This window comes from Anser brachyrhynchus, assembly GCF_964034855.1.
Source record: "Anser brachyrhynchus genome assembly, chromosome: 4".
Classification (NCBI taxonomy): Eukaryota; Metazoa; Chordata; class Aves; order Anseriformes; family Anatidae; genus Anser; species Anser brachyrhynchus.
In genome coordinates this window covers 44,261,827-44,288,238 of record NC_137698.1, presented here as the reverse complement: position 1 = coordinate 44,288,238, position 26,412 = coordinate 44,261,827, and the positions used below count along the sequence as shown (strand labels likewise).

Genomic DNA, 26,412 nt, shown 5'->3' with positions numbered 1-26,412 from the left:
CCTGCCTGTCAATTAACTAACTTTAAAAAAAAAGAAAGCTCAGCTAAAAGTAAACATTCAAATACCACAAAAGAAGAGAAGAGTTTGCCCCAGAAGAAGTGTTAACAACAACCTATCCTTTGCAGGCTAAAACCAGAAAATCAACATTATCTCAAATTTTGCAACACAAAGTTGCAATATATACGTGTATATATATGAAATTAACAGAAGCTTTAAGTATGCTCCTCATGTCCTTGCTACATCTTTCACAAACTTGAGTATTGGCTGTAAACAAGAAAATCACCCAGAAGTGTACTGCTAGATGTGATGTCACAGTTTGCTCTCATTTTGGAAAAAAAACCACCACCATTTCTTACAAATGGACCCTAAAATTTAATCTCAATTTGTGTCCAATTACTTTGGGATTCATTCTTTCTTTTCTGCACCTTTTTGCACAGTGAAGATAACATTATAATACCAAGAGCCAACTCCCTTTACACTATTCATCAAATCATTCGCTGTGGAAATGAGAAATTAACTCATTCAAGTTAAATTTATTTTAAAGGCATACCCATTAGTTCTGCTGATTTTTTCTGTCAAGAATTCCATCTGGAAACATACTTAGAAGACAACAGCAATTTTTTAGGACCAGCCTGAAACATTATATGATTCAATGGAAAGGAAATAAAGCTGCTCTGAAGAAAGTTTTGTCTGTTTTTTGGCAGTGACAACGTATCTAATCAGCCAAGCTCTGACGAAACTATTCCCATATGAACTTCCAAAGGAGCCCTATGAAGCTACCCCAAAATTTCCCTTAGTTCTCACATACTCCCAAATACCAGTGTTCGTGTCTGCTGCTGATTAATACAGGACTCCATTCCAGAATGCAATTATCACATTGACCTTTTGCCACGGTAGAAAGGAGCAAGCCTATGGGTCTGTGTTCTATAATCACATTTTTGTCCTAATTGTTGCCTTAACACACACAGGCTTTATACATAGGCCTGGAATCCAGTCTAGATATTGCCCTTTATTGAATTTCAGAGAACATCCAGTAACAATGTCATTATAGTGAAGAAATGTTTTCATGACACAGTAAAGCCTGGATGAAGAAGTTGTAAAGAATTCTTTACCACGCAGTCTTTGCCAAAAGTATACTCTAAGAATCCACATCGACAGCGTTACCCTCTCAAGTTCCACCTTCAAAGGTTATTCACTGCTTTCTGAAAATAAGGGGAAAGTTTTTAATGGGAGATGAAAAAATCTTTTGAGGTTGTGAGGAATGGGCGTATACAGCCGAAATACTTATGTACTTACACATCACCTACACTGTTTCAAAGCTTTTTAGAACTAGCAAAGCAAGAAGAAAACTCAAAGCCACCAACAGTTGTATTGTGGACATAATTTACCTCTGAACTACTCTGATGATTTAAGCTTTCTGTAGGTCTCAGTAAACTGGAATGTGAGGTTTTTAGGATTACCATTTTTGCCACTGCTGCTTTTTAGAATTAAGCACGCATTAGTGTTTTCAACCGACACCAAGGGTCTTGAGGATACTAGATCCTTGTTCCAGTGCTTGCTGGGGTCTGCACTCACCTGTAAACATTTTTGTAACAGCTTTGCTCTGCTTGCGGGCAGAACATAGAAGGAGCAACCAAGGAGGGAAGAACTCAAAGTGGCCAGCCAACAGCTCCGCTATCGTCCCAGATAAGCTTGTAGAAGTCTGTTCACCCTCGGAAACGTTGCAGCCCTCGTCAACTGAGTCTACAAGCAGGAAGAGGCTCTGCTGAGGGGGCTTCATTCCCAAAAGAGGAAGCAGAATGCACCTGGAAGGAACGTGAAACAAAAACAGTCTTAGATTTAATAATGTATTTATTAACTGTCACATAATCATTAAATTAAAGCTATGATCAACCTAAAAGGCAAAGCTATTTTTAAATAATCTAGGCAATTTTCTACATGGTTACCACAGAAAATATTGAGTTAGACTGAAGTAACTAAAGATAGCTTGAATAGTCTGTGATGTAATTCTTGCTTAGGCAATATTACATTTTAATTAACTTACATTTTATAACAATACTTTAAACAATGTAATATGGTTCAGAGCCCATTAGAATACTTCGAAAAATTTTGTTTTAGTAAGACAGAAACTACTTGGCCTAAAATTTAAGAAGTTCATTACTGTTGTCTGTGTCAAACCTGCTATTATTGCTTATCGGAAGCTAACAGTGAATGATAGCTGGCCATGAAATAAAACCCTAAATAAAAGACATCTGAAACATCAAAACTCAGAGTCCATGTCTGAATGAACAAGTTTTACAAAGAACAGAATTTCTGCACTTGTAGTACCATAACTTAACAAACGAAATGTAAATTAATTTAGTACCAAACTGAGGCTGGTGAGGTATTACTTTTTATTTCTATTGAAATTGCCATGTTTCCATTACCAAAAAAGGATTATCTGCATTCTCAGGACACCAGCATTTGTACTAATGCATCTCCACAGCTAATAACCAGAGTTCTGGTCTCATATTTACATGTATTGTTGCAATCTTTAATGGTACTCCTTAAAATATATATAACTGCACTTACACGTAACTGTCACGTGCCTATCTAGTATTTCCATGCTGCACTACTATTCTGGGGGATGCTCCATTTAGGCTCTTAATTCCCACTGACTAAATTATCTTTAAATACATTTAACAAATAAAGTTTGATTTGACAGTAAAAAGACTCAAAAATGAAATGAGGAATGAAAAAAAAAAATATATGTGACTGTTTCCACTCTTTTGCAGACTTATTATCTGCATGTGTCCAGATGGCATCCACATCGTAAGTACTTTTTGTTTTACTCAAGGCCATAATAATCTTCTTTCATTTGTTTTACTGAACACATTTATCTTCAGAATACTTTGGCCAACACATTAATTATTACCTACCAAGCATGCAAATTAGAACACAGGCAAATCTTGCCTGTTAATGGAAAAACACATCCAGAATCAGAAATGATTTGTAAGCACTGCTAATAGAATATTATTTTCTGGTTTTCTGACCGAGAAAAAGACAAAAGGCAAACACAGTGATGCATCCCCGATAGTAACAGCGGGATCGAGCAGAGCCAGCTATGTGGTTGATTCCAGCTGGATGAAATGTTCCCAAAGGTATAAAAAGGAAGTAAAAATACTGAAAGCATTCTGAAAGTTTTCAGCATTGAATGGATTTAAATCCCTAACATTGGCCTCCCATTTTTCCAGATTCACAAACCTACTTCAGGTTCTTTGGTACTTCAGGTACTTCAGGTTCTCTGGTACCCCCAAAGCCAGCCACTATCCAGAAGATGCCTGCAGTACAACTAAAATCACTGCTCACCAAGACGGGAACTTAAGCAGCTACCAACTTACAGGGCAGGAATTAAAGTAGCCGTAAGGTTAAAATTGCTTTCTAAAGCGACGCCAACCCCACAATGAAAGGAGGTAGTTGAAATGACCACATTTTCCAGCACTTCCCCCAGCAGAATGCCGCCTTGCCCCCTCAGCTATTAACGTCAAGGCATTTTCTCTGCTACGTTTCTCTTTCTATCAAAACCAATATTCCTCTCACATTGGTCTCTGCATGAAATTAGTTTTCAAGAACAAATGTTACTTTGAGATGTGATAAAATGGTAATGGTATCTTGAAATAAAATCTCACCTAAAATTTGAGTGACCCTCCCCAAATGCCTACAAAATACCTTGGGAGCATCTGATGATGTTCTTGTGTTAGTACTTACCTGGTGGGAATACCAAGAAAAACTAATTTATTCTGCTGGATTCCTACAGTATGCTGCAGTTGGCTGCAGCAGGTCAAATCAAAAAGTTCATCCTGCCTCCAAATAAGAGCAAATGTCTAAGGAGTAATGTAATAAAAATAGTGCAAGCACTACACCACATCCTCTCAGATCTCTCCCAGACTGCAGCAAACAGTGGCTGCAGGTTCTGAAACTTCACTTCCACTAGGAAAAATGTATGTATATATGCATACATAAAATGAGGCATGATGCCTTCAACTGGCTTACAGCTATTTTCGAAGTTTAAGAAGCTATTTATTAGAAGCATGGCATTGACAAGACGTTGATAAGGCGTTCTGTGAAAGTGCCCTTAGGAGCCATTTGATAAACTTCTGTTCTGTCTAGACTTCTTGTATCTCTGGGTTCAGGGTAGATGCCAAATAACATAACAGGGAAATTCTTCAGAGATGGTAAGTCTCTGAAGCCAGAAGTCCTGTCATGTTTACCATAATGTGACTTAGTAATCCCCTCTTCCCTGCAGTATCTTGCTTGCATATGAAAATTACATCAATCAACACAGAATTAATTAAAGGACTTCCGTGAATGGTGATTCATCTACAGATTGCTTGATTTGCACAGTGCCACTCAAAAGATGAGAAGCTGATTTCCTTTACCTTCTGAAAGGATAACAACAGCCTTATCTTTAGAACTTTTACATCCAACACAGGTATTAAAATGGTTCTCATTACATGGCAACTCCTTGCTACAGAGTATTTCTGAAATAAAAATCTGGATTTAAAACACTAAAATGCATCACTCTGTAAAAATACAAAAGTTTTAGAGAAAACAGCATAATTAGGTATCTTAAATGACGGGATTCATCTTAATGGCAACGTAAGATAATGACCTATTTATGCAGAGCTGAGACATTTTCTGTGCTCTCGAGCAAACCAAGTTCTCAGAACAATGAGCCGTCCCACAGAATTCTTCAGGACTGCTACCGAATTGACCGAACCCACGCAAATTTGATTTTCCACATATGGAAGGAATATATAACAGCAAGGCTGAAGTGCTGCATATGATTATCCTACAGATTTTTAGCCTGGATCCACAAAAATGCTGAGCCACAGCAGAACAAAGTAGCAGGATAGCGGCGGTGTCCACAAAGACTGAAAAGAGAGTCCCAGTGGAATGCACATACTTGTTAAAAAACAAAAAAGGAAATATGCCATGTAACAATGGCATGTTAATGTAACAATGATGAATGAGCAGTCCTAGAAGCAGAAGGAATGATAAAGCTTCATTTCTTATGAATGTGCCCTGCATCTGAATGACTCTGGTGTATCGGAAAGTCAGAGTTATCAAAGAATGTAAGTGGGGACGCATCTGTTACAGCACGAACAGAGCTTATCCCTCAAGACCCCAGAAGGGTCCCTTTTTCTCTAGCCAGCTGCCAGTATTCACTACTGGCAGACACACAGAGCAATTGTACAAAACTCATCTCCTGGGCAAACCAGAAGGAGCAAGCTAGGAAGAACAAAGATCAAGTATTTGTCTGAGTTTTTGCTACTTTTGTCTGAGTGTTTGCTACTTTTACCAAAAGACAAAATATCTCAAATTTCATAACGATACAAACGAATTTGGACATTCTGTTTAACTACTACTACTGTTCTTACATTTATTTTTCCACATCAATATGACATTTCTTTAAAAGTTGCCTTTTGAGACACTTCCTTGCCCACACTTTATAGCTGAGCACTTGTATTTTAGTTACAGCCACTGACACCATGACAAACCATCAGAGAAGTACATGTGATATACATAACGTATAATGGGTATAATATGTAACATCTACAAGCTTTTTTCTTTTTGAAGAAGGCTTTTAAAAAACAGGCAACATACTTATCTTGCACATATTCAAAGAAAAAAAAAGCTATAGTTAGGGAGCCAGCTTCATGCAGACTAATGACTGGGGATGCACATTGCCCTCTAGCAAGGTGGTTTGCACCATTTTGCACCGTGAAACTGATATTGTGTAGGCAGACCAAAACCCTAGCATCTTCACCTGTGTTACAGAGTGAAGCCTACTGCCCTCTTCCAAGCTTTGCCGTTACTTTTGTTAAGCCTGTGGTGAGCCTCTGAAGCGGTGCAAATGGCAACAGTGCAGCATGGTGCTGGCAAAAAAACAAAACAAAACAAACAAACAAAAAAATGCAGCTACAGGACACGAGCCCAAGACAAGGAAAGCAGTTCTTCCCATAGTGATATTTCCAAATGCTGCTAAACGCTCTGCAGTGATGCCTACTGATGTCTGTCTGGCAAGGCTGCTATTATATTCTCCTTCAGCAAATCTGTCTCCTCCATTCTGTTACGAGTTTTAATATTTCATTAAATTGACATTCTTCTACTTGAGAGCACCAGCACCCTTGCTGCAGAGATCTCTACATACTCTCTTCGCAAGACTGCTGGTATTTCAAAAAGGAAAGCAGCAGACATTGCCAGTGAGACAGTCTCCTTGTGGTATTTACAGTTAAGCTGATACTAATGCTACATCACTTGCATCTACTGTGAGTCACAAGAAACCATACTCCCAGTAGGTGATCCCACAGAGTACCGGGAAGTATCTGCCAACTTCAGAAAAACACTTCCTTGAGGATTGCAAATATCCACTGAAAAAAAAAAAAAGAAACACGCCATAATACATGGAAAAAATAGGTTTGGCAAAGGTGGAGCTGATTAACTGGTATCAGCAAAGTTGTACTAAATTTTGTCTGAATTTATTGTTCAGTGGGCAAAAACTTGCCAACAGAACCTCATAAAACATTCACCTCACTTGAAAGGCAGCACACAGTGCTGTCCTTGCTGTGATAAGAGTGCCTTGCAGAATTTGTTAAACCTTACTGACTTGTACGTTTGATCTAAAGAATTACCAAAGATTAAAACAATTGCAAAAGATGCCTATATATATACTGGATGGATACATTTATATAAATGTATATACATAAGAAGTTTAATAATACCCAAGTGTATAATAAAGCAGACATTTTTTCTCACTAGTCTCAATCTTTACAAAAAGCAAGTGATCTTTCTCCTTATGGGTGACTTACACCAACATGATATATCACAGCAGTTTGCTATGCAATTTTTAAGATGCTCATTTCCATTTATGTTGTATCAGAAAATAGAGGAAATGAAGTACATCATCAATGAAACTGTAAGTAAGCCAATTAAGTTTTCTTTGCAGTAATTTTTGTCAGCAACATAAGAAATTGTTTTGATAAAAATCATATGCAGCAGCCCAGCTGGAATCCCAAGCACAGTAAGCAGGAACCCGATGCTGTCTCTGCCGGCTCTGAATTAGGTGTAGCAGAAGCTCCATCTTCCCCAGGGCACACCTGAAAGGAATTACATTATACAGACACTGCAGGGGGAGCCCAAACCACCGCAAGGTACCTAAGGATATCTAAGGGCAAAAAGCTGCAGGCAATGGGGCTTTTATGAGTTCCACTGCTTATGGAATAAACATAAATGCTTTAAAATTTAAAATTCACTTTAAGAATAGAAGACATATTGCAGAATTCCAGATTTTATCATCTGTACTTACAAAATTTCCACAAGTGACTGCAACACCCCAGCTTGCTCCCAACTGTCTCACGAGCCCATTTGTATATTATAATCCAGTGGTCGGCTAGCAGACTGTAAACTGTTAAAACTGTGTCCCATGGCTGGTAATTTGCATTTAAAAGAATGAAGCCGGTGAGGATAAAGCTGTTAAACATTGTTAGAGACTTCAGCAAATGCATACATAAGCCAGGAGCTGAATTTTTCTCTCTTTTGTTTTCCAAACTGCATAGGAGGACACAGGTCACAATAAAAGAGGCAAAGGTAAATTTCACTTCTAATAAAATTGACAATTCCAGCTGCTCGGCTGATGAAATATTAACCTCTTCCTGAGACTTTCAGCAGCAGAATTCACGCAGGGGAAAAAATAGACACAAAAACCGTTATCTTCCCCAATTACTTGCAGTACTGTTTATAGATTAGTGAGCTCTACTTTGTCCTGTGACAAGGCTTTTGTGTGTTACGGACCACTGACAGCAGCAGCCCACTTACCTGGATCGTGAGGCATCCTGACAAATGATTACACCAGTTCTGAATTACAGGTTGCAGCAAAATTCTGATGGTAAAGTCCAACAGCTGCTCCCTGTCAGAGCGAAGTTACCTGCCTCGATTTTGTGTGCACACCTGCGTACATACTTACTCATTTGGTCAGATGACTGAGGTAGCTGTTCTGTCACTTTTCAGCCTGATAAAAGCATGCCTGCAAGTGATTACGACTTTCTGACTAAGTGCAATACAGGAATTATACACACTCGTGGACTACAGCGTAATCCAGATTATTGTTTTAAGTGAATTATTCATTCACAGGCTGCACAGAAAGGCAAACCAGCTCTAGCAGTTCTAACCAACTGAATGTAGTCTCACGAAAAAAGAAAAGCTTTATGAGGCAAGGAAGCAGAAAAAAGGCAGAAAGTAGAAAAGAAAAAGACACTGAGAATCGCTCATTAGGAAAGCTCCAGTGCATGCATGTAGATTTGGGGCCTGGGCTTTTCAGAGTGGAGAATTAGAAACAGCAGGCAAGGCTTGCTGTGCAATTCAGTACCTGATTCTGCAGTGTCTTCTGGTAACCTGAATTTTATCTGTAATTGTAAAGCAGATTTGTAGTCCCACAAGGAGAGCACAAAAGCTAGCTCCAGGGTATCTGGCCTGACAAAAGCAGAGTTTATCATACAACCAGCACCATCAGTCACACACAAACAGGGCGTGCTGGACCCCTATGTATTGATTAGAGACCTCCTACTGTCTCATACAAATAACATAGGTGAGTTTTTTTTTTTTTTTTCTATAAAGCACTGGCAGCCAGTGGATCTACTCGCAGATTTGCTAGATAATTCAGAAAATATAATCCATAAGAGCAAATATTTTAACTGTATTAGTTGGACTGCCTAGAACAGTTTGCACACAATTCAGATATTAAACAAGAAAGACAACTGTGGCTGAAAATCAGTCACATCTGCTACCACGAGCAGGTTGACTCTTTACATATTTTTAAACAATGTATTCGCCTCATCTGCTTACATACACAGTATGTTCTGATTACTCAGAATCTGACATACGAAAATCAGTGTCCCTACCAAAGGCATAGAGAAGGAGCGTACAGGAAACCCTGCAAAGAATTTCCTGAACACGCAGTATGGAAAAGGAATTTATTTTGTACAAACTCCCAGACCTATTTTTCAGTGATTGAGGCCACCTAGGCCACCTCCCCGCACACGGCTGGAGCAGTGACAGCCCTCGTGCCGACGTGCAGCAATCAATGCTCTGTCTCCCCTAGCAATCTGTTCTGGTGCTTCAATAGCCCTGCAGAAGAGAAGTCTTGCCCTTCCCCACTTGTCTAACCTTTAAGCTCTTGTGCTACTGCCAGTGCCCTGTGGATCCAAAAGCCTGTCGTGGCCAAAATTTGGAACATTTCCCTCCACTCAGTCAGCCAGACCACTGAGGAGCCAGCACACTGAAGAGACAGACGGATGCAGGAGAGACCTCAACGAAGCCCAGCACGATGTGCCGTGTCCGATGGAAAGTGGACTACTTACTGACAGCTGCTCCTTAGGTACTCAAATCTTCCTGCACATAGCCCAGTACAGATCTACCTGCAACACAGCCTGGTTGCACGAGCATCATAAAGATAGCAAAGCCTTTCTGAAGTTGAAATGATATTTACGGTTAGCCCTTCCCCACTAGTACTATTGTTGTCTTCTATAGGAAGAAATTAGATCAGGTTTGTCAAAAACAAACCACGTCATTCCACGTGAGCCGGTGCTTCAACTCTTATCTTCCAGCTGCTTGCAAATAGTTTGATTATTTGTTCTGGCATTTTGTAGGCAACTGACAATGCCTACACTTTCCCAATGCCTTTCTGTCCCTCTACAAAAAACGGCATCTTTTTCTTTCAAGTCCAAATTTTCCACCATCCCAAAAAAGATAACCTGTCCTTTGAAGACAACCAGTAACAACTCATAGACTGAACGGTTTGAAAACATCTCACCTACTGTCTTTTTTTGTTTGTTTTCTTCTGTCCATGCTATGCTTATCTGTAATCTTACTTCTTTGTTGCTAGTTTTAATTGTTGGCTGTCTGACTGCAAAATGACTGCTAAAAAAAGGGGTGGGAGGAGCAATATACACAACCACTGAACACTTCAGCTTTCTCTGTGCTATCACTATTTCCTCCCCTAGGAACCTTGGACCAACGCTTGGTGGATACTGTCATTTTTCAGCTAACACACGAAATCATTTCCTATCACCAAACAAAACGAACCTTCCAAGAAACATGAACAAAGCCTTGAAGTCTCAGTTTTGCCCTCATTTTCATGTTACTCTTTTACATTCATATTCAGCAGTTGATCTGCTTTCTGTAGACTTTGTTCCTGGGCTTAACACATGAATGACAAGGAGCTCAGTTTCACTGAACTGGACATTTAATGTACTGCTTTGAGACTGTGCTGTTCTTTCCAGCTAATTCCTGTCATTCTTTACACTTGTCTTCACAAGATCTTACCCACAAATTATCTGAGGCATAAGTCCACCGCTTTTAGTTTGTTCTTCCTTTTTCTCTTCTAAACATCACACATTTAAGATCATTTCATAGTCACCATCACCAAAAGCTGCCTTTCTATTTTCTCAGCTAGTTCTTTCCAATCTGCTTGGAGCATATTTTTGTCTCTCCACTAGTCTTCTCCTCTTTCACCTTAGAAATACGGTCACTAACAGATTCTTGTTTCCCAGCTGATGCTCATCTCCAATTTGTTATGGCAATTCAAATTTTTCAACTGCATCGACATTCTCATCCAAATCCTTGCTTCGGGTAATTCCATTTATTCTTTTAAAGAAGCTTTGTTTACTTGATCTTGCTGGTTTGATAGAGTAAAACATTCACATTTTAGGGAAGACATGGTTCAGAGGTGAGGGAATCTCTCCATTGCTGACAACTACTATACTTTGCCAATGCAGATAAATTTTAAGACATACAAGATGGTCTGGTATGGGAGTTTTATTTATAGTCAGTAAAAATAACTTTTTTCTACAAACCTTTAAGTAGATATCATATATGCAAAACCATCCCCAAATGTAGCATATTGCTTTATTCACAGACTTTATAGTAGCTTTAGTCTATTCTAGAACTCCAAGCAAGTGTATGATACAGAAAGTAACTCCAAAACAAGTTACATTTTTTTAACATACCAGTCACACAAGTTACCCTGAGAGATCTTTAATAGTATTTAAATCAACCTTGACTGTGTACTAAGATTTCCAGTTCTGCCTGTTTATACCCCATACCTTTTTTCCATCAGTATAAAGACACCTAAGACATTTGATTAACTGCCTCTCTCATCCTCCTCTTTGTCCGTCCCATGACCCTATATCAATACCCCTATTTCCTCTCCTCCTCCATCCCCAGTTTTTGAGCCATTATCTAAGATGCTGTTATTTATATTTACCCCTGGGATTTGTCATCCACCATGTGTTGTTTAAAAGATCTCATTTGTTAGGGTCAAAACCACTGTTTTTGCATTAAGCATCGATTACATTCTCATTGTTTCTTTCCACAACTCAATCTCTTTAAATTAATTTAAAAGAAGGACATCAAAGAAACTGCATTTTATATCAAATGTATGAGATGAAAGCATCAAATCAGACTCCCTATAATCTGTTATTAGTTGAAATGAGAGAATACCCATTCTGCACTTTATTTTTTATACCTGTAAAGTTAGGATAATGGCTTTGTAAATATTCAGAAGTCTATGACTGAAATGAAACAGGTAGGAATAGGGTACCATAATAAGAAAAACTAACACATTTATATATGCAACAGAATATATTAAAATTGCAAAGTTAGTTTTAAATCATTTATGAAATGAAAGGTGCAGCAAAGTGAAATATAGTCTTTTTAGTGTTCCTCATTAACTATTTGGTCCCTTAGTCATAAAAATTAACCTCTATTTGTTAATCAAATATAGCTTCTACTACAAGTAGTGTTATCTGAACACATTAATATACAACTGAATATAAATTCTTGTAGCTTAACAGGCATTTTAAGTTGCTGGTATTATTCTGTTTTGGAGACAGACAAAATCCATTTCTTTCTTGCATCTCAATGTATGCAGAACATAAACAACTGAAGAGACAGACCTGCTTTCCATGTACAGGACTGTATTTGTTGACATGAGAGAAACGCAAGCCACAAAATTTGAAACAAGAAATCCCAACAGATGGGACAGGTAGAAAACTGCACTGGATACGTCAAGTGTGTGGCTTTTGTCAGGCTATATCCTAGGTTACTGTCCAGCCAGTCATATTTTCTATTATTCCATGACTTTGTAACAAAAGACAACAGCATGATGCAGATGATACAAAACCAATCACAGTTATTACTCCAGTTAAGTTTGACAATCCTAGAGTTAATTAGATTTTTCCTATACATCTGATTTGAGAAGATAAGAATGCATTACTGATTGGGATGTGCAGAGAAGAGGAGCTGCAGGAGCAAGCTGTTTCTTCAGAAGAGAGGGGTCTTGAATTGCCTGCCTGCTGGAACCAGGATAAACGACAAAAAATGTTTTGAAATCTCGGTCCTTTCCTAGTCAGGTTGCTCCGGACCTGCCTTTCTGATTTCTTGCGCGGCATCGTAAAACACCCCATGCTTCAACTGCTGCACTGATCACAGGATTATACTGTCTAACCTCATTTCCAGAAAATCCTCTGCACAAATACCAGATGAAAAGCTGTAAAGATCCTACCTTACCAGCCATGCACTTAGGACAGCTTTCCTTCTATATTTGCATTACACCATGAATCTTCTTCCATCTTATTTTCTCAAGTCAAAAGGATTCTCCTAACCTTTAGATGCACTGTCTTAGTTGAAGAGGCAGCAGAGAGAGAGCAGCTTTCATGTGTCCCATTCAAAATTATTCTCCCCATATTCCCTGAAGCAGAATCCAAAGCGTATGTTCCTCTTGCATCATTCAGGTTCCATATATGAATTACCTGGTGTTTTTTTCCCCCTCTCCCAACTCCAGACTTGACTCTCTTAAACTCCCTCGACTGTAAATCTCCTATCGATCCTTTCTGTATCTTCTTTGTAATTTACTTTCAAAAACCACTGCCAGGTTAGCACCATGTGAACCTGATTCTATTATCTCGCAGCAGTGATGCATTTATCCTTGGAAGCAATTCTAGAGCTTTGTATTTAGTAAGATCTATTTTTAACCTTAACTAAAATAGACAATGTGAAATAAATTAATAAATAATAAATAAATAAATATCCTTTTTTTTTTCCCCATACCAATTTATACACCAACAAAAAAGTTCACTGTGGATAGCAACTTTATCATGAATTAAAAGAGAAAGTGGCAACTTATCCCAATAGTTTGTAACATCCTTACCTGAATTCTTTGCCTGGCTATTTAAGTTTCTATCTGGTAGAGAAGGCAGAGCTAATATTCCTTTCTTAACTTGGGGCAATTTATAATCATGTTAAGACAATTTCTCTTTCTACCTATCGGCTCTGCTTGACCTACAAATACAGCTTTTTTCCGCTGTCCTGTTGAAGTCTGCTTCATGGAAGTAGGGAGAAAGTATAGACACTAGTGATTTGTGCCACTGCAGGCGACCTAGTGCAGTTCAACCAAGATTTTTTAATTAGGTGCTATGAGACTGAGGTGATGTTGTAATCTGTTTCTCAACAGTTTTTGCTCATGAGGTTCATTCATTCCCACTTGTTACTGTCATCTCTATACTGCTCATATTTCCCTTACCTAATGAGATCTTCTGAAAAGTTTTCTGTTTCTTCCCGGACAAGTCTATGATTCTTCAAATAACCTTAAGTAACATGCTGCTGTAACACTCCCCTAACCTCTTCCATCTGCCAAGATAGCACCGACCTTTAACACAGGCTCACTTCTGTGCGAGATGGGTGCCCTTTTCTCCTCCTCTTCACATGCCCCACTATTGCCAACTACCATTAGTACATGGGAAAAGCAAAATAAAACTGAAAAGGAAAAGACATCACAATGACCCCTGGACTGAAGGTCCCTGAACTCAACATGATACAAATCATGTATGATCCTTTATTCCCACTCCTGCCCATTTAAAAACAGTATCCAAAACTGATCCAAAAAGTATCATCACCTTCTATCATGACAAAGACATTTTGGTCTTTCATATGAAGGCAGAAGCAAATACACACCATGGAGACAACTTTGATTGCAACTGATTTCCACTGTTCACTCCATCAGCTATGTAAATTTCCCTATTTTGCTTTCTTCTCTTGATCTCATTTGCAGTTCTTCTTTCATGCTATCCTACCACATTTTGATGTCATTCGAGCATATCAGGAACCCACACACCTACATTCTTTGCAACACTTCCTCTGCAACACCTTTGAAATAAGGATTGGGTTATATATATATATATATATATATAGGTGTTCGATACATATTTTTTTCTAAATCTCACTCACCCTAATTATTTTTAAGCAGTAATTCTTCAATCACTGACTGTTTCTCCATCAACTAAAACACAGCTGCTCTTAAAGCATGGGGAAGGTTTATGAGCATTCCCAGTGCATTGCACACATCATCACATGGCAGAAACTGAAACCTCTTCAATGCATGGCTTCACTAACACTTTCAGAAGGAGATACTTCAATACTATCTTTTCCCAGTATATTAGACACACTAAGTCCTTTCTACTTCACAATCCTCCAAATCCTTTTCATTTTTTTCATTAAAAAGGAAAAAAAGAAAAGAAACTTAAACCCTTGCACAAGCTATGACCATGTGCATAGAAAACAGGAGGGAAGGGAAATAATTAACAAGTGAGAATTGCTATGAAGGTCCATCTAACTAAACAGCTTATAGGAAAACCTGCAAGGTTTAAGACTGAGCCACATAGATTAAAGGCAAAATGTTAATGCCTATAGAAGTAGAAGACAAAAAGGCCTATGTGAGTTGTCATTATTAAAATGCCTTAGGGAAACTTTCTTATGGTAATTCAAACTGAAAAGGTTAAAACCTTAAGTGGTATTATGTTCAGTCTGTATGCAGAGCTTCCATACAATGAAAGAAGAACATACAACGTGCTCTTGCAGAAACGCGAACTGCTGCGATGTGACCTGCTAACTCCACAGATTTAAGGGAAAAGCCTAAAGAGAAACATGCCACGAAGTGCTTAAGCTTCAGGCAATGCTCAACTTTCTAATAGTGTACAGCGTGAGAACACAGCATTTTTTACGAAAACCTGTGTCGGTAAGAGTCTAAAGCACGTTACCCATTATGTGGACGTGCTAGGAAGTGGAAGCTCCACCAGAGTCAAGATACTCTCCAAACGCTGAGTTTCTGAAATACCAATCCACCTCCTAGAGCTTCAGTTTCACCAAGCAGGAAGTAGAAGCTGAACTGGCAGGTTCTTTTTAACACCTTCTGCACGTTCTTAGAAAAATCTCATTTCTCCCTTCACTCATGAATCACTATGATTTTCCATCAGTGTCCTGCCTCTAGTCTAATTTCTGAGTATAAAATAAATCATGTTAGTGAATAATTGAAAAGTAGGCAAACGGTCTATTTACTGGAAGTCTCTGTAATGTACATGACACAAATATGTAAATACCTATAAATTAACAGACCACACGAAAGTGAAAGTCAGCACAGAAACTGTATTCATAATTACTTGAACTGTTGCAACTAGTAAGCTACATTGAAGATGAGCAGCATTTTACCACACATTTAACATTCATCCACTGCAGTTGTTTACATCTTCAAAGCGCACCATCACACAGGAGACAATATTAAAGTTCAGCGTAATAGATTTTTTGGTACTGTTCCTTACTTCTTTCACACAAACTGTCTTGTTCACCATTTTTCTTCATTAGATCTCAAAAGACCTTTTGATCTTGCAGATATCGGCTTACATGTAGCTGCTTCCTATGAAGGACAGTAAGAGGCTTTGTGCTGTGACGGCTGTCTGCCGTTTTAATATTTTAAGTTTCTCCTAAATGATCACTAAGTTTAAGCCTCCACAGTATGAACATCAATCTACAAGGGAGCTAACGAGTAAAACCATTCAATCTTTCTGATTAAACCCATAGAAGTTGGGCTGAAAAAAAAGTTTATTAAACATTTTTTAAATAAACAGTCCCTCAGCCACTCAACGTTGAAGGTAAGAATTTTTGACACCAAGTTTCTTCACCAGAAATCAAATGTTAAGAGCAAATTATAATTGTTCCATTACAGCTGAGTACGTAGTGTCAGTGACAGAGGCACATGTTCCTTAAGTTTTGCCATGACTATGATCGACAGTCTTAAAATTTTGAAGAAGTGGAAAGACTTGAATCTTTTTATGAACCTAGCCCGTAATCACACAGAATTAAGAACCTGTCATGCCAACACTCAGCTTCGGTCCAACACCCCGCTTCAAAATAAGACTTGCACAGGCAGAAGACTACATGGGATGGACCACCAAGATTAAACCTAAAAACGAAAAAGGAGAGGGATAGGATTCAGAAGGCTACTCCAGCTATTTTCCTACATACACTCTGCAAATCAGAAATTTGTTACCTAGAACCCTTTTCTACCATTTAAGACCTAATCGCTTTAGTTTGAAGTACATGGAAGAGGAAGAGGTGGCAGCAGCAGTGATGCCTTCCAGAGAAAAACTGTAAGCAATGCTTCCACACAGCGAGAGAAGGCAACCAACTTTATTCAGAGAGAATAAATACTGCTGTGATCCATTTGTTCCCTGAACTTAAGAGAAGGATGATGAGAAAGGTATCACAAAGTACTTAAATTCTGAGGCAATATTAAGCTTTCTAAAATGCTGGAAAGGACTGCAAGGGAATACAGTACCTTCTACAAACGCTCACTGATTATCTGAAATCAGTAACAGTCAATACAATAACAACAGAAAGGTTTCAGATGTTTGGTTTTTTTTTTATACCATGTGTACAAATTTTATCATCTTGAATTGAAAAAAATCTCTATACTACTTGCAACAGCAATCAAATCTAATTCTCCTCCTAATTCCCTGAAAAGTAGAAAGAAATGGTACATTCTTCCGTCTCTTCTAGTTTAATCATACAAAATGGTACAATTTCAAAAGAAAGAATGGAAGTTTGTCCCACTCCACAACTCTTTCACTACTCCTAGAAAACAAAAATGAGATGAAGCCCTCCGTTGCTAGAGCCGTGCTTGCACTTCTCCTTTGGCAGGTTGTAGGTGCTGAGATCTTGAACAATTCATTGATGCATCAATCACAGGAAATCTACAGAAAGATACCTAACACAAAATGACTTGCCCTCTCAGCTTGCTTTGAACTGAAAATGTTTATGGCCACTGTTATAAGCAGAATTCAATCTCGTACTAGACCAAGCTACTCTGGGCTAGGATCCAACTCGCTTCACGGTTCTAGTCAAGCGTAAGTGAATGACGTCGGAACAGACAAAATTCTGGGAAAGTATGGAAGTAGAATGTTACATATTTACACATCTAAGATATTGCTAATGAAATTTCCCTCTGCATACGGAGAACTTTATTTAGCTAAGGGTTTTTTTAATATCACATTCCTAGGTGTGACCTCTGAGGAAAGACTAACAAGTTAGCATTATGTACCTTAAAGATTAGATGAAAGCAAGTAAGACCTTCACATAAGAAAAAGACTGTCTCAAAAAGAAAAGAAAGAATCTATGCTCAATGTCTTGGAGAATACCATAAGTTATAACAAACTTATAGCAATAGATTACAGCAAGAAAAACTCAGGTTAGACATACGGGAATTTTTTCTGGTAAGAGCAATGAAGCATAAAAGCAGACGAAGCAAGCATCTCTCAGACTTGGTGGCCTCTATCCGGGACAAAGAGAGGGACTTGACTTTCTGAGGTCCCCTCCAAGCCTCCGTCTCTAGGTGGAAGTCAGTTACTTGCACATTTGAACTTTACATGTGGTAAATGAATAAACACGCTGTGAAGTTTAAAACCTTTCTTCTTTAAAGGGTCTTGTAAATGATTTCATTATGTATTTAGATCTTCCTATGAAATGGGCTATAGTTAGTCCTCGGCTTTGTTTCTACCATTTATAGCTCCATGAAATTAGAGTCTGACAAGATCCGTGTGCATGCTACCTTGTAATTGTGGCAAGGCTACAGCTACCAAAATGGTACTGGCGCTGCAGAGGCAGCAGGAAGCCTGTGCAGCAGTGCCTTGCAGACAGCAGGAGGTCAGAGAAAAAGATGCAGACCACTTCCAGAGAGACTGAGACCTGGAAGAGAAAAGTCACGGCATCTCTTTTATACAAAAACATTTGTTCTGCATGATGTTAGCAATTCAGTATTAACTGGTAGAAAGTCCAGCAGCTTTCAAGTTTCCAGTAGCCTGAGATCAAATACCTCAGACTCCAATGTGCTGCCTCTCAGTTTATCTTTTATTTCAAATCCCTCTAAGTTCATGGTAGAAACAGACTTAACTAAACACATTTAAAAAAGAAAAAAGCAGCCTGAATACCACACACTACAACCTCACCACCTCCAAAGCAAAACAAATATTGCTTATTTTCACAGAAATTGCAGAAATGTGGGTGTCAATGAAACTGTCAAAAGTTACATGTCCTTTCCATGCTTCTGCCAGCTGCAAACAGCAGCACGTACTGCAGTTAATTCACTAGAAAGGACAATGCTAAGTTTGTAGGGAAGTATTGAAAACTATCCCCTCTTGCTATCATGGAGTCAGCGTACTCTAATCTCTTGCCTCAGTCGTTAAGGAGGACTTGAAACCTTCTACTAGCTAAAGATAACGTGAAAGTAAATGGTTAAAAGAAAAACGAGAGAAAGAAAAGGAAAGAAGAGGAGTTGGCCCTCGACCTTTCAGATATACTCCAAAAAATGTTTAAGCTTTTTCAATTAAGAGTAGGCTACTCCAAAACAGTGAAAAGCTGACTAATTAATTGCTCAATAAAGTCTACACGATCCATGATAATTATATTACTGGCTTCAAGGATAGTACAAGGAGTTCCAAAAAGAACAGCTTCTTCATGTTTCATCTATCACAGACAACTCATTTTCTGAATCTTCTCCTTCATCTATGCTAAATAAAAGGCAAGAAAAATGGCATTCCAGTACTGCAGATTTAAAGACCCTGGACAACTGTCACAGAACATTTGCTGAATAAACCTGTGTTTTCTATAATTTCAGAAAAACAACCTAGAACGCGAAATAAAACTTGTTTCCCCTTATCATTTAGATAAAGGTTAAAGATCTTCTGAACACCTAAATTTCGTAGCTTTCTGATCATATACCACTCTTGGGGGTAGAACAGAAGAAAAAAAATTAGTAGCATGGAAATCCAACACACATAAGGAGGCTGAAGTGGGATGGAAATTCTTGTTAGCATTGATTGACAATCTTACATCATTTTTTTCAGACCAAGTTCTGTTATAAGATTTCTATCACATTGCCAACTATAAAACACCAGAGGTTCAATCCTTCGGAGTTCTCCCACAAACTGGTCAAAGTCACTTCACATAGATAACAGCTATTGGCAGAAGATTTGTTGTACTTTAATGCTGTCCAGACCAATGACTCATGCAAGAAGGCTTTCAATTTTCATCAGTATAAACCACAGTTTCAAACTGACTGTCAGCATAAAACCTCATGTGACCTTTTACACATTTTACAATCAGGTCTGTGGATATTTGCATATGCCACAGAACTATAGAACTGCTTCATTCTGTAAATCATCCAATATTATTGGTCATATTCCACTACAGTGCAAATTTATTGTGTACTCAGACACATAGGAAGTACACCACAGGCATACACACAGGCAACAGAAACTGCAACAACCAACAGCAACTTTTTAAGTTTTGGTGTGGATGACTCTTTTCACCTATCTGTCTTAGTTAACTCTCTGGTAGTTTTCTTTTCAAATAAGTAGCACAGATCAGGAGTCAGAAGAAAATCAGTGCTTGCCTGACAAACAGGAACCATGACACTGAATTCAGCATCACCGTTCATGGAAGAAGTAAGTCTGTGGTGTCCTTTCTGCCATACTCACTTTTGGTAAAAAAGATAAAATATCAGCTTGAGAAAATTTCTATTAAGTTCTTATACAGTAACAGATGTTCAGCAGCTTTTATTTTATCCTTCTTTTCTTGGGTCCCTACAGACCTGGGACAGGTAATTGCATGGGAATGCAAACTCCGCAATGTAAATAAGCAGAAATCTGAATTCATAGCTTTGTTTTTCCACAGCATACACCTCTTAGATCAGATCATCTTACACTAAAATTATTGTATAAATATAATTTAATACTAAAGTTTAGGATTGCTGCACAATAACCTAACTGACTCAGTTAAGCACGTGAAAAACACCCATGTGCAAAACCTCACAAGATTTGAAGTTCCTTGAGATGGCACGCAGAGGAGAGCAAGTGACTTCGTCCGTGAGAGTGACAGCAAAGCATCTCCACCTGCACCAACCTGCTGGGACATGTAGCAGTTCAGTTTTTAGGGATTTATTAATATCATCTGTTCGCCCAAGGACTACAAAGAATTGAAACTTCTGCTGCACACCACAAGTGAGCTTAGTACAAGCTTGACCACGCGGCGTTATTTAACAGACAGCTGTTCTCGCTCTGAATTTCCTGAAACCAACTTGTGAGCTCTGGTCCTGGATGGCTTTCAAACTCAGAGCACTGGCTGGAAAAGAAATCACTCCGTGGTGTAAACTGGTTCAACACTTCCAGTTCGGTCCACTTTCTGGGCTGTGAATTGACCAAGCTCTGCTTTCCGCCACTAACCCTAGCTGCAGCCCCACGAGGCAGATGTGCCTTCCCCTGCTGCCTGAAACAGTTTAACGCCATTCTCTTTTTCCAAAAAATATAAACCAAGACCTTAAATGCTTTATTAAAAAAAAAAAAAAAGAAAAAAGAAAAAAAAAGACTAATTTAAATAGTTTCAGTACTAACCATGGTTTGTATCTGACTTCCTCTATTTCCTCGTGGCCCTGGATAACTGACAGCTGCCTGTATTCCTTCCAGTCGCTGGCAGTATGACCTTGTTCCAACAGAACTGAAAACAACCCCCATTCACAACCTAGTCTGGCAAAATTCAGGTTATTCTGGTTATGATTTTTCTATTTAAATGGGAAAGAATAGCCTAATAGACCTTTTTGTATTAAATGCATTCAGTTTAACACATTGTTTCATCTGCCTTTTGGAGTATGTAATATACTTGGCCATTTCCTTTATACTTTTCTGCTTAGTTTTCACCTAAAATTTGAATGTGAGGCTTCATCGCTCTCCCTTATGTTTAAGTCTGCTTTCTGCTCCAGAACTACATGGCTGGAGAAGAGAAGTGGCTCAGAAGCAGTGCCGCAACAGCACTTCTTTCTCTCAGCTGTCAGCAACCAGAAATGCTAAATACACTTGTATGTAGCACACCTTCCAGGTCTACAATTCTGTAAGATCTGACCCTGAAAGAATTTTTAGGGTAATTCAAGATTATAAATACGTGAGAAAATTTTAAGAGAAGACATTCAAACAGGAGGAGAAAAGTCTTAACTCTCTGGGTAATCACTTGCACATGTACCGCTATGACTGCAAGGGTTGCTGAAAACTTCTTTAAAATATTCTTCCCCAAAAGATTCACTCTTTTGACTAATGCATGTTATGTTATCTATAAAGTGACACTTTACAAGGCACCGGAAAGTTCTTCTTTCTCACTATTTCTAGGACAATTAGCACAAAGACCAGAATAGTGTAATCTTGTTTAGCTCTTCTAACGCCAAGACTTTCCATTTTAGGCCATGAACGTGTAGCAGGGCCTGGCGCAGCCGTGCAAAGCAGAGGAAAAAAACTGACAGTGCCTTTCAAGAAAGGTCTGTCCCATCTTCTGCTGAATAAAGAACATTAAAATAAGGTAAAAATCAATGGAGCACTGAGGTGGGGGTTTTATACTGTTTCAGGGCCTTTGCACAGTGTGAAAGGCAATCAGCTGACTTAACTCTTCCTAAGACTCATTTCCCATTGCAACAACTTAAATTTAACAGGAAGCCTATAAAACCATGCCAGGCTAGAATGCTCCCTGACAGGTCTTAGGAATCATGAAAAATACTTATTTATAGCTTTAGTAAGCATTTCTTCCCTGCTTTATATATTAACAAAAGCGCCATTAAAAAGCAATCAAGGCATTTGGGGGTGAGGGAGTGTCACCAAGTTCCCCGTGTCTGCGGACAGTGGCTGTACCATACGGGCAGCTGAACAAGCTGGCGGTGTTGCTGTCAACAGCCACCTCCTGGTCCCTTGCCACAGCGCTGAAAACTTCAATTGCCAGGAAAGCATCTCGTCCCTAACACCTCATCTCCCTTAAATCTGAAATAGGAAGATAAACACCAGCTACCACAGCTGCTTTGGAGAGCAGGGGATCAGGGCAGGTGGGCAACATAGGACTACAGGAAGGGCCATAAATAAATAAATAGAAATCCTTGATCTAAGCTGATGTACTGCATTGCAAGTACTTTTAGCCTAAACGGTAAGAGTTCACAATCACTGCTGCAAAATTTGAGAAAGGAGATAAGAGTACCAAACGTCGTCATCTCATTTCTCCAGTACAAACCCAAGAATCCCATATAAACACCTAAATACTCAAATAGCCTATCATTAAACCCTGCATTCATAAAGCAGTCATATCTAAAAAGCTAGGTCTGACTTGCAATTATCTTTTATATTTCTATATTGCATTTTTGTCTTAACATTTCTTAACTCCGTTTCTTCAGAGCAAAGCAGTCATGCTTAGAGCAGAGGCAAGATTCAGGCTCTTACACAGAATTTGCTCTAAATTAGTAAGATTTCTTTGTAATAGACTTTTAAATGTAAACAGGCTCTTATTCACCAGATTAATCCACTTCCATGATTTTAAAAGACTGCCTAAAGCTAGACAGAGAGTCTGCTATTCTGTTTATAGACACCTAATTTCACCCCATTTTTAGTCATTAGAGATTGAGAGGGCTTAACACTTCTGAAATGAGTGCCTTAATAGCTGCTAGGAGTTGCATCTTCACTTAGCAACAAACAAAAATATCCAGAAATAGTCTCACTTTGGTTTATTTGTTTTGCTTTTAAGACACTACACTGAAAACAATGTAGACCTGCATCCTGTTTATTTACCAGACAAGGATATCACAGCCACCTGAACTGGAAGGTTCTTTTCCAAACCATGACAGTATGATCAAGCGTTACAGTTCAACCTCAGTATTTGTTTACCCAGCCTTAGTGGACAGGAAAAAAATAAAAGGAGATGGGACTTCTTTTTTATACGATGAATATCATCCAGTAAACCTTAAACACCACAGAAAGTTAAGTCACTTTGCAACAGTAAAGAAGGTCAGTTTAACTAACAACCCAGGAAAGTTTCATACCACCAGCAAAATCAGTAGAAGCTCCATTGCTAGAGACAAGCCTTATCCTTTCTGAATTTTCCTTCATAGTGAGCCAAAGGAACAAGCTACTGATAAGACACGTGCTTGTGAATACCATGCTCAAGATGCTAGACTCTTTTAAGAAATCTACAGATCTATACGGTTATATACACCCTCCCTAGTACCCTTAGAGAAATCCAATTCTCAGTGACATACTGAAAAGACTGGTTTGTTAGGGAGCACTTCGTAGTAAGTATTCTCCTTCATTTTAGCTGACAAACCTTCTAAGGGGCAGGACAGACCCTCTTGATGAGTTTCTGATCCACCCAATACTTTTATTTTTGTGTAAGTAGTGATAAAGTCTTGGCAAATCCATCCACATTGTGAGAAGTAACACCAGGAGTTAATGGACATTTTCCTACCACATATTTTTAGACAAAGATAAAACTGGTGTGCTGGATCAGACCCAGAGATCCATTAGTCCAGTTTCCTCTTTGTCAGAGGACAGTATTGGAAGCTTTTCAGAGGGTCCTAAAAGGTCTGTTTCATGTCTATGAAGGACAACTGCCCTACCTTTATGGCACATGAAGGCCACTGACTTCATCCTACCTGTATCCTAGCTGTCATCCGCTCTTAAGTCAATTACTTCAAAGTCTTTCCAAAACCCCAGTTACAACTGAGGATATCATCATACAAATGTAAATAAATTCACTATTAATAGTAAATTTTGTTTAAAAAGCAAACATTTATTTATGTCAGCTATAAGGACAAACTTCATTTTTTCCACAGTGGGTGTGAAAGCTCTGAGAGTAATTCATAGAGATAACAAGCCAAGAGACAACCATGTTTTAAACCATCTATATCGTAGACTCTTTGGAAGCAAAACCTAAATAGAAAACAGTATTGCTTTTTATTTGGGTTTTACTTTGGGTAGGGTTTTCTTGTTTGTTTTTACCTTTTAAATGCTTCAGCAGGGTTCCTCTCACATTCCCCCGGTTGTAAGAGACTTTGAATGGCAGGATCTCTTAGTTTGTCCTCATATCCCTGGATCAGTCCACTGCGGCAGATTTGTGCAACTAAACCTCTAATGAACCCTCCAACACAGAGCGTGTCAGAGTCTTGGGCCCTGCAGAAATGGAAGGCTAGAGCTTGACGATGTAAGCCTCTTTGCAGGTTTGCAGGTGAGCTTGGCCACAGTAACTCAGTACAGAGGGCTGTCTTCCCGCTACCAGGCCCTCCTACCAACAATACACCCCAGGCAGCTCCTTTCCCAGAGACAACACCGGTATTATTCCCAGAATTTGCTACAAGAGATGGTTTGTTGGCAGCACTACCGCTGCAGTTAGCTTTCTCCTGGAGGCAGTGCTGAAGCTTGTGGAAAACCCACTCCCTACAGTAAAACTGCTTTCCCTGCAGCAAGCTGGTTTGAGCCATTTTATAAAGCTTCTTCTCTTGGATTTGTCATAAGCAGCAGTACACCTTCAACATCTTAGCACACGGAGAAACGCGTTCATTTTGCACAGAAAGATCTTCTGCACAGAACTTGACAGAAGTTAAGGTAATCAGTTAACCTTCCTCATGAAACTAAACAGCCTCTTCTCGGAAAGGGTGTCACTCCATTTGGGTGCTTTATTATGATTAGCATAACAATCACAGTTCAGCTGACATCATGAAGCAGTGTCTGATACCAGCGCTCAACAATACTTCTCCTATGGCTCAAAAGTCCATACAGCTCCATGACTACATCTGTAGTTTATGCAGTTGTGTATGTTCCCAGTATACAGGGGAGACAATACATCTGGAAAAACTGAGGGAAAGCCAGCTTTTCAGTATATACTAAATGCCTTTCAACTCTAGGCATTAATCTCTCTGGATGTAAATCCAGAAAAAGCTGTCCATAATAAAGCGTTCCTTCTGGGAATTTTATACAGAAAGCGATTTTTCTTCAGAGCACTATATACACATCCCAAACACGCGGATATGTACTGTTTACTGAGAAATGGTCAGTTTGGACAGAGAACTTTGCAGACAGACTTCTCACATCTGGGCAAGTGTCTGGGAAGTGCTTCGGATTATGGTTTCTTATGCGGTACAGATGACAGGAAAAGAAGAGCGTTTACAACTTCTTATTTCAGTACGTTCGTAAGCGTCTTCTTCTTCGGGAACCGGGATTCTTACTGAACCTGTTCTCAGGTATCTCAATCGCAAGATGTCAGAAGAGACAACATCTTCCCCTAGAGCCCTGAAATAAAGGAGACAGCACTTTTAACCCTACGTGCAAGTCATAATTCAGTCAATTGCAAAGCAGACAACAAAGAGTAAAGTCAATAGCTATTATTCCTTCTATTAAATTAATCCAAAAAGCTCTTTTAAAGAATACTGTTTAAAGGTACGACTAGCCACGTACAAAAACAACCTAAGAAACAATAGATATGACAGCAGCCGCCCCGATCCCAGGAGCGGGGAGCCCCGCGGTCCCTCCCGGGGTGCGCCGAGCGTACCCCTTTCTCTCGGGAAGGGTCCCCCCAGCCAGGTTTCGCCACCCAGCCCTCCCCGTGCCCAATTCTCCTCCAGCTGGCCCCGGCTCTGGCTGTGCGTGGGGGGTGTTACTTCACACGCGAGCGCTGCCCACGGCTCCTCGCACCCTTCTTTGTTCAGTGCTCGCCGGCAGCAGGACACGGGGCACACCCGGCGGCCGGGGCTCTCCCCCACCGCCACCCCGGGGCTCTGCCCGCACCCTCCGCAAAGCCCCGTCCCCCCTCGGCCAGTCCCCCCGGCCCCGGGGCACCACCCCGGGCACGCCCCAAGCCGAGCGAGCAGTCGGGAGCCCCCCGCGACCGTGCCCCGAGCCCAGCGCCCCAAAACCCCCCGAAGCCCGCACAAAGCCCCCCCCCCCGCCGCTGTCACCCCCCGCCCTACAACCGCCGGGCTGCCTGAGGGGGGCTCCCCGCCGCCTCCCGCTCACCTCCGCCGGCGCCCCCAGCGCGCCCCTCCTCTTCCTCCGGGCCGCCGGGCTCCCGCCCCCGGGCGCCGCCGTGCCAGGGCCGCGGCCAGCCCCGCTCCGCGGCCGCCTCAGCCCGCCCGTGCGCGCTCCGCGGCGCCTCCTTCACCCCCGCCGCCAGGCACCGCCCCGCGGCCCGCCCCGCGGC

At 39.9% G+C, this 26,412-nt stretch overlaps 1 protein-coding gene across 1 annotated transcript in view; it reads right to left on the bottom strand.

Moving 5' to 3' along the window:
- ANKRD50 (ankyrin repeat domain containing 50) overlaps positions 1–26,368 on the bottom strand; it is a 42,087-nt gene extending 15,719 nt beyond the window's left edge. The window contains exons 1-3 of the mRNA XM_080589713.1: positions 26,229–26,368; positions 24,219–25,505; positions 1,576–1,805 (exon numbers count right to left, since the gene is read on the bottom strand). Of these exons, the coding sequence (XP_080445839.1) occupies positions 1,576–1,805; positions 24,219–24,697 (709 nt within the window). The 5' untranslated portion in view covers positions 24,698–25,505; positions 26,229–26,368. The remainder of the gene's footprint in view (positions 1–1,575; positions 1,806–24,218; positions 25,506–26,228) is intronic.
- Between the last annotated feature and the right edge of the window lie 44 nt (positions 26,369–26,412).